Source organism: Dama dama, chromosome 32 (assembly GCF_033118175.1).
Source record: "Dama dama isolate Ldn47 chromosome 32, ASM3311817v1, whole genome shotgun sequence".
Classification (NCBI taxonomy): Eukaryota; Metazoa; Chordata; class Mammalia; order Artiodactyla; family Cervidae; genus Dama; species Dama dama.
In genome coordinates this window covers 44,540,265-44,556,329 of record NC_083712.1, presented here as the reverse complement: position 1 = coordinate 44,556,329, position 16,065 = coordinate 44,540,265, and the positions used below count along the sequence as shown (strand labels likewise).

The following is a 16,065-nucleotide window of genomic DNA, read 5'->3' as shown; positions in this document are numbered from 1 at the left end:
CACTCACACACAGCTCCACAGGGGGACGTTTCCCGCCTTTCACAACGCCGCGTACTCGAGTCGCACCCGATGAGGTATGCGTGGCTCCGACATCAGTGCCGCCTCCTCTCCCTCCTGGCCTCACTCTGCTGGGCGGCCCCCCTTTCCCACACCCCTCCTGCCGCCCAGCCTGTGAGCATCTCCCTCACCCCCAAGGCCAGGCCCTGTCCGGAGCCTGCACGGTCCTCTGGGCTTAGCCTACATGTGCCTCTGATCAAACTGTGTTTCAATTCCTTGCTTGTTTATATTTACCAATTGGATTCTGGAGACTGCCTGGGTTTCATTTGTCTTTCTATTTCCGGAGCTAAAAATAGTCTCTGAGGTACAACAGGCACATGATATGTACTTATTAATAAACGTTCTATTGATAACCATGATATCGGCTGTGTAGAGGAGCGAGTTAATATCAAGACCTGGTTGATCACAGCCAGATGAAACTCTATTATTGCACCGATACGAAATTCACAAAGCCGTCAGAGTAGCTTCCAAAACCCTTAACGAGTCAGTGGGAACAGCGGCCCTGCGGATAGGCTTAAAACTGGTAGACACGGCTTGCATGCAGTGTCCTTAGAACAGAGTCCTAAGCAGGAAAGGAGCGCCGTAAAATGTGACCTGCAGAAACATCGACCTGGTAAGAGGAGAGCAGCGCAAGTGAACACCCCCGAAGAGAGTTCTCGCGGGCTCTGTCTGCATTCTCTGGGAAAACCGCCGGGGTCCACTCAGGTCCTCCCGAGGGTAGGGAGGGTCCTGCCTTGCTGCACTGTCAAAGTGGGCCCCTGGGAATGCTTCCAGCATCACACACAGTCTGGGATATGGGAAAAGCTCAATAAAATTAAAAGTTCAATGAATGAATGAATAAAAAGCTGGTTTCCAAGGCAGGACATCTACCATTAGCCAGGTATTTAAAAAATATGAACTGTTAGGAAAAACAAAACAAAAAAAACAAAAGTAAAAGTGAGGCTGATGTAACTGAGTAGTGAACTAATTTTAGAAACGAATTCAAAATTGTGTGTCCACCCCATCTCGAGTCCATCGTGTCTGCTCCCCACACGAAGTGTAGAGGCCACGGGCACGCTGCGTTCTGCCCCCTTGACAACAAGGCCCTTCGGGGCGAGGTCTCATCCTTGCCCCCAGAATATGGGGCATTATTCAAATACAAACAGTAAGACTACTTTACAAATTGTGAGATGACAAAGTGTAAAGACCAAAATGCCTTACCTGAGACAATTTTGTTGTGGTGGCAGGCAGCAGTGGGCGACTAAACTTCTTCTGAGACCCAATGGCTGCTGGGAACGGTGGTGCCGAAAACACAGCGGCGACACAGTTAATCCTGTTTATCCATCCCTGCATTTCCTCCGGACTCCTAGGAGACAGAGGGACATTTATGTCAGGGTATTTCCACACCTAAGTGCATGACATCCCGCCCATTTCTCACTATTGATCTAAAATGACATATAAAATCATTCATTCTTCTTGGGACGAATAATCCCTGGCAAAACTTCACTGGAGAGGAACATTTTCCACAGCACTCGCCATGGCAACGAAAGGCCCTGGAACCTATGACCATCACAGAGTAGGACTGTGACTGCCCCCCGAGGATACAGAGGAAACAAACCAAAATCACCCCACAGTAAGTAATCTTTAAACCCCTGACTTTCTATCTGATGCTGATACTAGGCTAGTCCGAAATTAATTTAAAAATTAACTCATCTGTTCTAATCACGTAATTTGATTTTAAAATGCAACTGAGGGATAAACTGATAGAGGGAATATAAAGAGGTATACACACCCACTTTGGAAAGTAATACGGACAATTTCTTGCAAAATTAACTATAAATTTATCAGCAATTCTACTCCTAGGCATATACTTACTCAAGGGAAATAAAAACACATAGGCACTAAGAGATTTGTATGTGCATATTCACAGGAGCATTATTTCTAAGCATCAAAAAGGAGAAATACTCTAAATGTCCACCACCTAGTGAAGGAATGAATACAGTGAAGCCTGTATCCTTATGAGCATCATCTCCCAGCAGCAGAGGTGTGGAGTGTGGAGACAGGCCACAGTTTGGACGACCCCAGACCTTTATGCGGAGTAACAGAAAAGCCCACATACTCTACGCCTGCAGGTATATGGAAAAATCCAGAAAAGGGCATACAAAGAGGAGACCAGTGGTGTCCGGGCCAGGGATAAGAACGGTACAGGGGCTCAGTCTCTGTAGGGTGATGGAAGTGTTCTCAAGCTGGACAGGGTTGCCCGATTCTGCAAATTCACTAAACGTCACTGTGAACTTAGAAGTATGTGAGGTGCAGCGCGATAGGACACAAACATATCCACCTGAGAGGGTGTGGAAATCTCCTGAGGTCAGTGTCACACCGTGAACTTGTACGTCATGTTTGTGGAGCCCGGCGCTGACAGCGCTTGTGAACTCGGGAATGAGTGGAAGAAATAGATCCGAACTAGGTGAGATACCCGCCAGCTATACAATCAATACAAAGACGGACAAAAAGTCAGCCCATCTAAAAACCCCTTTCTGCACGATTCCCTGAAAGCAATCACGCTGAGCTGACAGCACACCGGGGGTCTCCCTCACTGTGCCCCACACACTTCTCTTTCATCGGACTCAATTCTGCATCAGTTATATTTGGAGTAATCAGATCTCCTGAGTTATCATATCCAGCACTTTGAGACATTTAAAAACAATAATGCTGGGGAACAGAATAATTTGAAGGACTTTTATGACTAATAGTCGTAATTATGCATCTGGCTGTGGTTCCCTTGGGTGTTAACTGTCTTACTCCCACACTAAAAATATCCTGTGTAACTTGGGTTTCCTCACAACTTCCTCCTCACCGGATGTCAGCAGTTTTACACCTTTGCAAGCTCAGCATCCACAGATTGCCAGAGAACCTGTTCTTGCTCTCATTCCCCTTTCTCATCTTCCACTGTTTTCATCAACAAGCACGCAGACACCCATGTTTACTATCTTGACGTCAAATGTCATGCCAGTGCCAAATGTGGTCACCTGGCAGGGCTGGGTTGAGAGTGGTTCTGAAGTCAAGCTCAGGCTGTCAAAGGCACGCTGTGAGTAATTAACAGCGCCTGCCACGGACACCGATGCGACGTGTGTGACTCAACTGCCTCTTCTAGAGGCTCAGTTCTAAAACCCCAAAGTTTCTCACTTCATAAATCCAGAATTCTCCACGTGGAGTGTTCCAGCCCTCATCTGAAGGCTGTCATGGACTCCTTACTACATAGGCTATCCACCCTGCTTCCATGCCCACAGTATGATTTTATCTTTTCCTTCTAGTTTAATCACACTCTTTGAGCTCAGAAGGAGTGAGGAGAGAGAGAGAAAGAAATGAAATCCACACTTATTGCACGGCCTCTGTGCGCCAGGCACTGTGTTGAGGCTCTGGGCATACCTGATCTCATGTGCCTCTCACAGCACCCTGTGAGACGTGCGCTAGGGACACGCTGAGGGTCACAGAGGTTAAACCGCGGGCCATGACAACGGGTTAGGTGACGGTCGGGACCTGAGTCCCGGTCTCCTGACTCACTGTGTGACGGGACTTGCACTGAACCCCCGGTCTCCTTTATGAGGATGTTACATTCCGGAGCTGGTGAGGGGCTGACAGAGGGTCACAGGGCGGCTCCAAGGAAACAGAAAGCTTGCCCCAGGGTTTCCATTTCTTAGTCTAGTTTCCTTAGATCGTTGTCTCTCTATTGTAGCCAGTTAATGACTTTGACTCAGCAAGTGTGCCCTGTAGATCCCGATTCTCTTTCTTGGTGTAAAGTGGTGCTCTGCAAACTAAAAATGCAAACCAAACCAACCAATGAAACCTACTGGGCTTGAAAAAGCAAGACCCTCCAGTCAGCCGTCTTCAGCTTGAGCACGTTGGGCTTCTTCTCATAGTCGGTGGCCTGGGATGCCAGCGCGTGGTGCACACTCACGGCGTTTTTCAGGTCCTCCTCTGATAGGGCCTTCTCTGGCTTATATTCGTCCTGTAGGCAGACATGAAGAAAGCAAAGACATGTTCAGACTTCATCTTCTCTTTTTAAAACCGATTAACTGCAAGAAAAATTTTGGAAAGTCCGTGAAGGTGCATGAAAAAACTGAAGTGAATGGCAGGTAAAAACAACTCCGTGCTACTTCATTAATGTCACCAAACATCCCGTGCTTTGAAAAGCATTCTCAGAATGAGAAAATACACATTATACCAAAGGCTCACATTTGCAAAAGCTGATATATAATAATTAAAGAGCTAAGGAAGGTCAATGATAAAATATCTATCATACATGTTTTACAGTGATTTGAAATGAAGCAAGGTCTCATAGGGCGATTTGGTTTCAGAGACAAATGGACACCCATCAGAAGTGAACTGACAGTGAAAACCGGGCCACTGTCTGCTCTAAAGACTCCACATTTTCCTGCTACTTTCTTTTGAGGCTAATAATATGAAGGAAAAAATGAACAGTAAAATGAAATAATTTCTCCAGCTGTACTCTGAAAGAAAAAAGGAAAAATCAGCTTAATCTTAAGTTAGGAGAAAGATTAGTTCTATTGTCATAAATTTGAAAAATGAGTAAAATTACATTAAAAAGGAGGGTGTCATGGATAGATCCAATTTTATCTTCGAGCATGATCCAGACACAATTCATAGAACTTACAAAGGTTCTTTTTGTATAGCTTCCCCCTAAACATAACTAAAAAAAAAAAAAAAATCCCAACTAGTAGGAAAATGTGATATTATTATTGTTCTATTATTATTATATCAAGTCATTTCCATGGGTTCATAAGAATAAAAAAGATCTGAAAACCAATGGAAGTATAGTAGACATTACAAACTGTTATAGGAGACAGTTTTTACTATTAAGTTCCTCTCTCCTCTTCCCATATTTTATAATATCAAACAAGATGCTATAAACGTGCACTTCTTCTATAAAGAACACATACTCCTCACCTTCTAATTAGTAGCAAAAGGAAGACTTGGTCTATTCTATTATCACAGTTTCATTTTACAAATTTTCAAAAAAACCGTTATCCTCTCCCACATCTCCTCCTCCCCTCCCCGTGGCCCCAGCACAAACCAAGCATCCAGAGGTACTCTTGCCATCAGTTCAAAGCGAGTCAGAGAGAGATGGCTGCTGATGTCCCTGAGAGCGCTGAGGCCATGGGGAAGAGCCCAAGACACTCAGTTCATACCAACAGGAAACTCACACGGCTTATAACACCAAGTGACGAAATCACTACTCTAAGATCGCCACAACGCTGTTTTATTAAGCCTCGGAGATTAAGAACTGACGTCAACAGTAACCACACCCAGTGCCCACAGCCAAGGCTTTTCCGTCCACGGTAACCTCTCTGCTCCGCTCTGCCCAAGGTCCCCCTCTTCTCTTCAGGATGCCTGTCCCACCACACCAGAGGTTAAGAGCACAGGTAGGTGCCTGGAGCCGGACCCACTTCTTCAACGTTTCCATGATCTTAGATTAATTAATTCACTCATTAAGTTTCATTTTCTTTGAGAAGGAGTGATATCTTCTTCATAGAGCTGTAGGATGAAATTCCATCAGATCCTATTTTTTAAACTTTAAATAATGCTCAAAGCGGATAGTAAGCACTTAGATGTTACTTGATATAGCTCCTAATAATAATTTTTAGTAGCATATAGCTTGAACTTGTATTTTATAAGGACAAACTTGTGAGTATCAAACTTTCTGCTTACATACCCTGTACACGCACATTCGTAACCACCTTTATTGTCTTTCCTCTTTACACAGAGGAATCATGCTTAGGGTTGATCCTGTACTCCAGATCAGCCTCCACTAAACCCCTCCTAGGATCTTATTTCCCTGGTTATTATCTTTCCACTCTATTTTAAATCCTTGTTTGTCTATGGGCTTCCTCCCCACAGCCTATAAACACCCCTCAGGGTCTCTCTTATATTTGTAAGATAATAGTCCCTCCTGAATATCACTTCCTCCTCTAGCCGTCACCTCTCTTTTTCCTTTATATACAGCTAGTCAGGAGTCCACAAACTATTTTTATACATTAATTTCCAGTTTACGCTTTAACCCACTGGAGCCTGGAGTCCATTTCCACACTTCCCTGAATCTGCTCTAGCAAAGGTCAGCAATGACCTCCTGACTGCCAAGTTTTATAGTCTTTACAGCCTTCATTTCACAGTAACCAAGAAGTCAGCAGTTCTCCTGAAACTCTTCATGGCTTCTCCTCCCACTTCTCTCCGGTACCTCTCCCCCTCTCTGACCATGGCTCCGGCACCGCCTCGCCCGCCTGTCCACCAAGCGTCCGCTCTGCCGCTGGCCTTTGTCCTTTCTCGTCCTGGAGGTGCCCCCTGGAATGACCACAACTGCAGGCGACGCTGGAACGTTGCGTAGCAGGGGGAGCTGAAAATCCACACAGGACTCATCATCTGCCTCCCGTTTATGCAGGTCCTTCCCATCTTCCGCCCCTCTGTGTCCATGGTTCCGTGTTAGCGAATTCAGTCTCCCATGAATCATGCAGTACGTAGTGCTCCCGGCTGAAAAATCCGCCAACGGAAACTGCGCAGCTCAAACTTGCGGTCTTCAGGGTTAAACTCTACTCTTGGCAGCGCAGGTCCTATCTATATCACAATGCCTGACATACTGCTGCGGATGAATAGGAAAAGAACGACCAACCCTTAGCCATTAGCAATGGGTGACTTGGACCTTTGGAGCAACTATACATATTCCTGGAGCATATTCTCTCTGACCTCATTCTTCAAGCTTAAAACCAAGCTTAAAGGATGATGTTCCTGGAACACTCCAAAAGTGCTAAGAGTTTTAAAATGAACATTTATTACCACTGTAAATAGAAGCAAACAGTAATTATCAACTTGGGAGAACCACACCATGGTTTCTGAAGAGGACCCTATTCTCAGGCAGTTTCCTAAACCCTAAGGTCTCTAATACTGGAAGGAAAATACTGTACAGGACAGAAATGGAAGATAAGCTCTATTTAATGAGGATGAAACCAAAGTCTAGGAATTTTAAGTCTAACATGGGCTTCCACTTTTAGTTAATGGTAATATCATTTTATCATTTAAAAAAAAGCACAAAATACAAACAAAATACATTTGGCATTCTGAATTCCTACTAGAGAATGTACCTCCAAGTCCATACAAAATGAAAATGCAGGGTAGACTGGGAAAGTTAGAGCTGACAACTGAATAAAAAGAAGAGACTTTATTCTGCAGAGCTCATTCTGACATCTTTATTTTTCATGGCTTAAAGTTGAAGATGGTGTTTAATGATGGTATTGGGAAAGAAGAAATAAAGGAAAAATTATCGTAATCAAACCATTTCAAACCTAAGACTCTTGGCTATGCAAACTAAATGAGAAAAGAGAGCAAGATAAATTCAATCAAGAAATTTTCTATAAAAAAAGAAAATGCTCTATGACACCTAATAATTATTAGCTATTTTCTCAAACAAATGAAGGGTGGAAATGATGCCTAAAAACACATTAGTCTCCCCTGTGTTCACTGCAATCCACGTCTTTTATCCAGGATGACTCACTGGAGCTCTCTACCACCCTGATGAGCACCAAGCATGTGATTTTACAATGCTGTTTATTTAAAATGCATTTAAAGCATGCAGTGAAAAGCTTTCTCCTTTCTCTTAAGAAGCTTGTTAATTAAATGTCATGTGAAGTTGGATCACAACACACTAACGCAAAGATCATCTACATGTGTACAAACAATAGGTTGGCGTCAAGTCTGAAAATCTGTACCCTCAGGTGAGTATAAAGTCCAACTTGGAAAGTGACCAAACGTCAACTGCTACTCACCAATGTCAATTTAAAAATGCTCAGATTCCAGTTTACAGAGTATAAGGCACAAGTGCACTACCTCATTAAAACAATTTAAAATAAAGTTGAAATAGCCTTGATTTCCACTGAGAGAATATAGTTGTGAGAGAAGTGAAGACATTCTTGAGAGCCTATGAGGATTGAATAAAAACGTCAGTAATTAAACTGGATCCTAAGCTGTGTATTAATTCTTAATTTTTAAAAAGGCATTACAAACATTTTTCATAATTTGATGGTTATCTTTTAAAAAAAATTCTGTATATTCCTGGTTAGATGTCATTCTAAAAATTATTCAGCTTCATTTTTCTTTTACCATGGAGCATGCTGTGTTCCCACAAATCTGGAAGGAAGGCGTAACGGGAAATCAAACAAAGGCATGTTTCAGCCCATCACTCAAATAATCAGATATCTGAAAGTCACTTCTTCATAGAATGTTAAGACTGAAAGGAGCTTCAAGGATCATTTCAACTAATTTTCTCATGTTAGATAAGCAATTTTAAAGTCAGAAAAGTGTCTTCTATTTCTGTAAGGAGAATTAGGAAATAAGCAACTGAAAGTCAGAGGACTGTATCTGTTGATGTTGGTTTGCTCGGTTCGGCGGACACTGCACCGTCTCCACGTTGCGCCGATGAGGACACGTGGGCCCTAGCAGAGGACTGGACCTGTCCGCAGGGGACACAAGGAGGGCTGCTCACAGACACGGTGGGGCTGGAAGCACTTGGGATACTCTCTCAGTCAGGTCTCTGACTTCAGGGACACACAGGACATTTCTAGGACAAATCTGGTGAGTGAACCAGGAAGTGAGGATCTGCCTGTTAATGATCCCACAACTGAGCTGGAAGAGAGTTAGAGCAGACAGCTACGACTAGCCCTTTGAAAGGGCTTTCCAAGTGGCTCAGAGGTTACCAATCAGCCCGCAATGCAGGAGATGCAGGCTTGATCCCTGGGTCAGGAAGATTCCCTGGAGAAAAAAATGACAACACACTCTGGGATTCTTGCCTGGGAAATCCCTTGGATAGAGGAGCGTGGTGGGCTACAGTCCACGGGGTCGCAGAAGACTTGGAGAGACTTGGTGACTAAACAACAGCACAGCCCTTTGGAAAAGCATACAGGATTCTCTGACTCAGTATCTGAAGAAACTTAAAAGGTCTTAACATTTTTAAAAAGAAGAAACATCTCAGCACCTTCCTTACTCCTTGAAGGTGAAAGCTGCTCAGTCATGTCCGACTCTGCGACTCCATGGACTATACAGTCCGTGGAATTCTCCAGGCCAGAATGCTGGAGTGCGTAGCCATTCCTTTCTCCAGGGGAATCTTCCCAACCCAGTGATTGAACCCAGGTCTCTGCATTCCAGGCAGGTTCTTTACCAGCTGAGCCACCAGGGAAACCCAAGAATGCTGGAGTGGGTAGCCTATCCCTTCTCCAGGGGATCTTCCTGACCCAGGGATCGAACTGGGGTGTCCTGCATTGCAGGCGAATTCTTTACCAGTTGAGTTACCAGGGAAGCCCATCCTTACTCTTTGAATATTTCTAACTAACACAGTGACCAGGGTTTCCTCTTGGTTCCCGCGAAAGGCTGCACTTGGCACTGTCTGTGACAGTGTGATGTGTGCCCATCATCACCCACCCACCAACGCTGAGTGCAGAGCCCTGGAGACCAAGTCAGTGTTGAATATGTGTTTCCTGCTATGACTTTCACATGACTGGTGTGGGTATAATATTTACTGCAAGGAAGGGAGGGAGGAGGGGAGGGAGACCGGGAGAGAAAGGCAGCGCCTAGGCGCCCAGGGAGCAAACGGGAGGAGAGGTTTGCGTTCTGGACCCGTCTCACACTCGAGTGGCTTGGGAAAAGGGCACAGAACACTGCAGCTCCTCTTCGTGTGGGCACGAGCCAACTGATAGGATAAACTAGCTTCTGTTTGCCAGACCCTCCGAACGTGCTTTTAAACAAGCCTTCGGAGCACAGCCTGTGTGTCTTGAACTCCAGATTCCAATTGCAATGTCTTTTTATGACTAGACAGTCCTAAAACATTCTGATTACGTTTGAAATATGCCTTATATAGTGGCCACATTGCTTGGCTGAAATGGGTCATTCATCTGACTCATAACTAACAAAAACTCAGATATGATCACGTAACGCCGCAAAACCTAGTTAACTTCTGTTTCACGCACTTTCCATTGTTTCAGAGAATGAGAGGGGGTCCAGATGGCCCTGCAGGGTGTGACAGGGCACAGAGCCAGCAGTTCCACCGCAAAATAACTAACTAACTAACTAAATGAATGTGCCCTGCGCACCCAGGACAGTGCTTCGCTATCGGGGTCCCGGTCAGGGTCGGCCAGCTCCTAGCACCTGCTGTCAGTCTGGGGGCCTGGTCTTCAAAGCTTCCTTCTGCCTGGCCCAGGCTCACTCTGCACTTGCCATCTGTACTTCAAACACTGCAACAAACAACTCCCTTCCCAATCCAAAATGCTTACATGCAATTGGAACTAATCTCTCTCTCTCAAGAAATCCAAGGAAACCATGGAAGATTTTGCATCAAGAACCAAGAGTTCCCAGTATACCAAGACAGGAAACTAAATTTTTAGCTAGCCGAAATTGTTTTTACATTTGAAAGAGATGCCAAAGGCAAATATATTCTGGTCTGAATATCTGTTTTCTAGACTCTAGAGATAAAAGACATCAGAATATTCTCTAGGGACTTTCCTGGTGGTCCAGAGGTTAACAATCTGCCTTGCAATAAAAGAGACACACAGGTTCAATCCTTGGCTGGGGAACTAAGATCCCACATGTCACAGAGCAACTAGGTCCACGAGTCACAAGTACTGAGTCTGGGCACTGAAAAGAGAGTCCAAGCACTGCAACAAAAGATTCCACATGAGGCAACGAAGACCCCACGGGCCACTGCCAAGACCCGATGCCGCCAAAGAAAGAAACACCTTTTCTTTTTTAAAAAACAGCATTCTCCAGAGCCTGCTGGAGAGGATACCATGGTCAAGTAATTCAGAGCCACGCACTCACCAGCCACCCACACCCCTCTCTCTTCACCATTCCATCAATCACCTGATGATTTATTTTAAGGAAAACATAGTTCACTTTTGTCACAACCAGACCGGTAACAAAAATACCATCATAAAGCTTACCAAAAAAGACTTGCAAGAAAAGGACAGACCTAGGGGGGACAGACACAGAGCCCTTGACTGAAACCCACAGAGACCTTCTGAAGCTGTGTGACAGTAAAGACGCATCTCAGCATGTGACCGGCAGATGACTCAGTCCTGGATAACAGGACGGCAGAAAGCTGATACCTGTATGTTGACAAGAGATGGATCTTCCCCACCCAAAATTTCATCATTTTGTCATCAATCCACAGCAATTTTAAAATTTCAAAGCATATATGAATTGTTATATTAAAATGATATTAGACTCCTCTGCTGTGAACACTTCATATTTCAATAAAAATAAATAGCTCTCCATCGGGTAATACATTGCCCAAGCCTGGTCTCAGAGGCACCGCGAGCACCATAACCAAACACGGACAGGATTGTGTTTCTGCTCAGCTGGAAAACAGACAGAACCACTTGCTTCACCACAGACGCTGCGCTGGGCTCTGCGGAAGAGAAGTTCTAGAAACCGCAGTCCGTTACGCACACAGCTTTCCCCCTTTTCCCCCGATGTTTTCTCCAGCTCACCCATACACTGGGTTGTTCCTGTGTCCCTTGCCATTCATTGCATAAAACCTCTATCACTGTAAGCCCAAGCTCTTTTGGGGGTTGTCACCAAGTTGGTTTCTCGATCCTCCCAACATGATGTTTTGTAAACGGTTCTCATGACACTACTGCAATTTTCTGTGGGTTTCCTTTTTGCTCGAAAGTCAGAGGCAAACATGATGAGTAGGGGGAGGGGAGGGGCCAGAAAGGGAAGGAGGCGGTCATGAGGCTGGCAGGTCGTGTGTAAGCTGGAGAAACAAGACAAGGGCTCGGGACCACATCAGGAGCTGTCTAGGGGAAAGAAGGAAAGAAACGGATCTATTTAACTTGCGAGAGAAGAGACCCTGGGGATCCAGGATGTGCAGGTCACAGGAAGGGGGGTATCATGGGGGCATGGAGGGGTGATCAGGGAAGACCCTCCTAGAAGCAGCTGTCTGCATGCTCTCCACCCGTGTCCTCACTCACCCCCTCTGGCTTCCAAGCCCGCCACTCCACTGGAACTTCCTCGTCCCTGGATTCCAGAATGACTTTCCAATCCCTACCTTAGGTTACCTCTTTCCAGCCCGGAGTGCCACTCCAGGCCCTGAGGTCTGGGCAGCCCTCCCCCGCCCCCCACCCCATCTCTCTCTCCTCCCGCCGCCCCCCACTGTCCCCTCGGGTCCGGCCACACTGCCTGGCCCCTCTCACGGTCCCTCTCTCGCAGGCACACACGAAAGGTCTGTGTCCCACTGTTCTCCCCGCTTTCCATGCTCTGAGTGACATCACCTCCCTCGCGTGAATTTTTTTGGAGGACTCTCCAGACCCCCTCCCAGCTCCTGATCTGCATATCCATAACTGTGTCAGACCGCTGATTTCAGCACCAGGAACTGAACAGCCCAGTCTGTGCTTCCCCCTTCCCGTGACTCCTACCATAGTTCAAGCTACTCTGGTCTCTATGACTCCGACACCGCCCCCAACCCACACCCCATCCTAGAACCAGACTGATCATTCTAAAATGTACATCTGATTGTGTCACGCCCCATTAAAAACCCCTGGATACTCCCACACTGCTCCAAGAGAAAAGCTCAACTCCCAAGCATGGCCTCTGGGGCACCTGCAGCTCCCTGGATGCGCCGTGGTCTCTGACATCTGGGCATCCATACACGTTCCTCCCTGCCTGAATCCTTCACGCCACTAACCTCTACGTGTCTTTTCGGTGAAGGACTAGACATCACTTCCTTCGTGAATGTTTCCATGATCTCTGCTCTTCCTGAGGCCCAGTGAACTGTTCTTCCATGGCACATCGCCTTCTTTGTAGCACATATTGAATTGCACTGAAGTGACTTCTTTTTTGCCCACTCTTACTTCTTTTATTCATTTCTTGGGATTTTTTTTTTTATTGGAGGATAAGTGCTTTACAATGTTGTGATGGCTTCTGCCATACATCAACACCAATCAGCCACAGGTAAACACACATCCCCTCCCTTCTGGACCCCCTTTCCACCTCCCAGCCCATCCCACCCATAGTTGTCACAGAGTACTGGGCTGAGCTTCCTGTCACATAGCAAATTCCCACTCACTATCTGTTTACATAGGGTAATATATATGTTTCTATACCATTCTCTTTGCAGCACTGTTTACAATGGATAGGACATGGAAGCAACCTAGACGTCCATCAACAGAAGACTGGATCCAGAAACTGTGGTATATACAATGGAATATCACTCAGCTACAAAAAAGGATGCATCTGAGTCAGCCCTAATGAGGTTGGATGGACCTAGAGCCTAGTTTAGTGAAAGAAGTCAGAAAGAGAAAGACAAATATCATATACTAACGCGTATATATGGAATCTAGAAAGATGAGAGTGACGGACTCATCTGCAGGGCGGAGGTGGAGACACAGACAGAGAGAACAGACTTGTGGACACAGTGCGGGGGCGGGGGGGGGGGGGACGAACTGAGAGAAGAGCATGAAATGGCTTTTTATTTGTTGACCTTTTCAGACAGAGCGTAAGCTCCTCTAGAGGCTATAATTTGCTCTCAGGCATACGTGCAGTGCACAGAGTTCTAGAAAACCACTGCAGTCCTGACCTAAAGATGCACGCACTACTGGTTTGCTTCCTGTGAGGGTCTGAGTCAAGGGGACAGTTTGTCAACCTAAGGTCAGCTGATAATAGACGCTTGACTTTTAAGTGCCAACCTGGGAATCATGAAATGATTGAAATGCTGACATTTCTATGATTGTTCATGTTTCCTGGTAACAAAAAGGAAGACTGTCTGAAAGTGGGTCTGAATTAGCAAATCTTAAAAGGTTAGTTACACAAAGTATAGAAGATAATTAGAGATAGTCTCACATTCCAACACAGGGGAGGTGGCATCAGGCAAGGGCCATGACGGACAGAGGAGAATCACCGATCCTGACCAGAGCAGGAAGCTGCGTTCAGGAAGCAGCTCCTACAGACTTGCTGTGTGTTAGCCAAAAGTTAGGGGTTCCCTGATGGCTCAAGTGGGAAGGAATCGGCCTGCCAATGCAGGAAACGTAGGTTTGATCCCTTGTTGGGGAAGATCCCCTGGAGGATGAAATGGCACACCATTCCAGTATTCTTGCCTGGAGGATTCCATGGACAGAGAAGCCTGGAGGATTACTGTCCGTGGGGTCACAGTGAGTCAGACAAGACTGAGCACACACATGAACACTGGGGTGCCTGTGAGATCGGAGTTTAATTGTCAATAAACTATGGAAGAAAATGAAAATGACAGAAACCCAGTTTACTTGCTAAATATTTGGATTTCTGGATCTAGCCCATGAAGTCACAAAGAGTCATACATGTCTTAGCAACTAAACAATAATGAGAAGCCAGAAGTTAGTGGAATCTGGTTGATGTGGTAAACGGTAAGAAAAAGTTCTCCAAAATCATTTGTTTTAAACTTCCAGTAGTTGGAAAAGACATACAATAGAGCTATGTGTTTATATAAGAATTGCTCATTGTTCAGTTGCCAAGTTGTGTGACTCTTTGCAGCTTCACGGACTGCAGCATGCCAGGCCTCTCTGTCACCCACCATCTCTCAGAGTTTGCCCAAGTTCATGTCCATTGAATTGGTGATGCCATCCAACCATCTCATCCTCTGTCACCCTCTTCTCCTTCTGTCTTCAATCTTTCCCAGCATCAGGGTCTTTTCCAATGAGTCAGCTTATACAAGAATAATCCAATGGAAAAAACACTAGCATGGTTCCGACCACCCTGCAGAAGCCTGAGGAGGCAAACCAACCTCTGAGCCTCAGCTTCTTAATTTAAAAAATGGAGACAATATCCTCCTATAAAGTTGTAGGGCTCAAATATAAAAAGTACCCCCAAAACTACATCATACTAACAAACCCATGTTATTTCTGGCTGAATGATCACTACAGTAAGTGGGTTCAATAAGTCTGCCAGTCCCTTCTTGCCTCAATGAGGCAGGATGCTCAGATTTGGGATGACTGTTCCCTTAGATACTATATACAAAGCAATGCCCTGTAAAGATGCGTGTGTGTGTGTGTGTCTTTGTGTGTTCAGGGGGCATGCAACAGAGAGAGTTGTAAGCAAACAGGCAGGGATATGCACCTTAGAGGCATGAGACCTTTGTGAAGCCTTCGGTTTCCTAAGGAGTCACTGAAAGCCTTTGTGCGGAGCCTGTTTGTGCTGGGACGGGAGGAGGGGACGCCTGGCCGAGTAGGGGTGGAGAGGCTCGGAGCACCTGCCTGGTGTAGGCTCAGCTATGCCTGGTTCTCCTTCTGGTGACTGTGGGTTTTTTTTGGGTGGTGGTGGTTTTCACTACTATTCTCACTCTTAATGAGGAAATACTAATTGGGTAAAAATCATTGGGTCATTTCTTTTTTTCTTTTTTACATATTTATTTATTTATCTTTGGCTGTGTAGGGCCCCAGTTGCAGCATGCGGGATCTTTTGGTGGGCTCAGTTGCCCCCCCCCCCCCCCCCCAGCATGTGGGATCTTAGTTCTCCGACCAGGGACTGAACCCACTTCCCCTGCCTTGGGAGGCAGATTCTTAACCACTGGACCATCAGGGAGGTCCCTAGGCTATTTCTTAGCTGAGAAATCTTGATGACAAGTTTTAAGTAACTGATGAGCAATTGATAATGGAATGGGACCCCAAGCCAACCGCCCTGCAGTGGCAGAGGCGATGTGTGTCTGTGTGTGGCGTGTATGTCTCAGAGTGAAAGCAGGGTGGGTCTCGATGTCTTCAGGAGACTTATTTGGTTCCTTTAGTTAGGGGAGCAGAGGCCCTGCTTCCTTCAGTCTCACAGCGCTGCCCCCCTCTTTTAGGAGCCACGGTCTGGCAGCCACGGTGGGCGGGGGTCGAGGTGCAGGACCTGCCCACCTGGGAGAACACGGGGGGTGGGGGGAAGAGTCCCTGGGAACCTCTGGATGGGAAGCTCTGATGCTGAGAAACTGATCTGGGCAAGCTGCGAAGTGCTAAGTCACTTCAG

General features: G+C 45.9%; 1 protein-coding gene across 9 annotated transcripts in view; it reads right to left on the bottom strand.

Annotated features, from left to right (window-relative positions):
* The window catches only part of PSD3 (pleckstrin and Sec7 domain containing 3), a 404,084-nt gene that overhangs the window by 40,319 nt on the left and 347,700 nt on the right, over nt 1–16,065 (bottom strand). For all 9 annotated transcript variants that reach the window (XM_061134564.1, XM_061134566.1, XM_061134568.1 and 6 more), the window contains 2 exons: nt 3,888–4,045; nt 1,258–1,402 (listed from right to left, as the gene is read on the bottom strand). In XM_061134564.1, the coding sequence (XP_060990547.1) occupies nt 1,258–1,402; nt 3,888–4,045 (303 nt within the window). The remainder of the gene's footprint in view (nt 1–1,257; nt 1,403–3,887; nt 4,046–16,065) is intronic.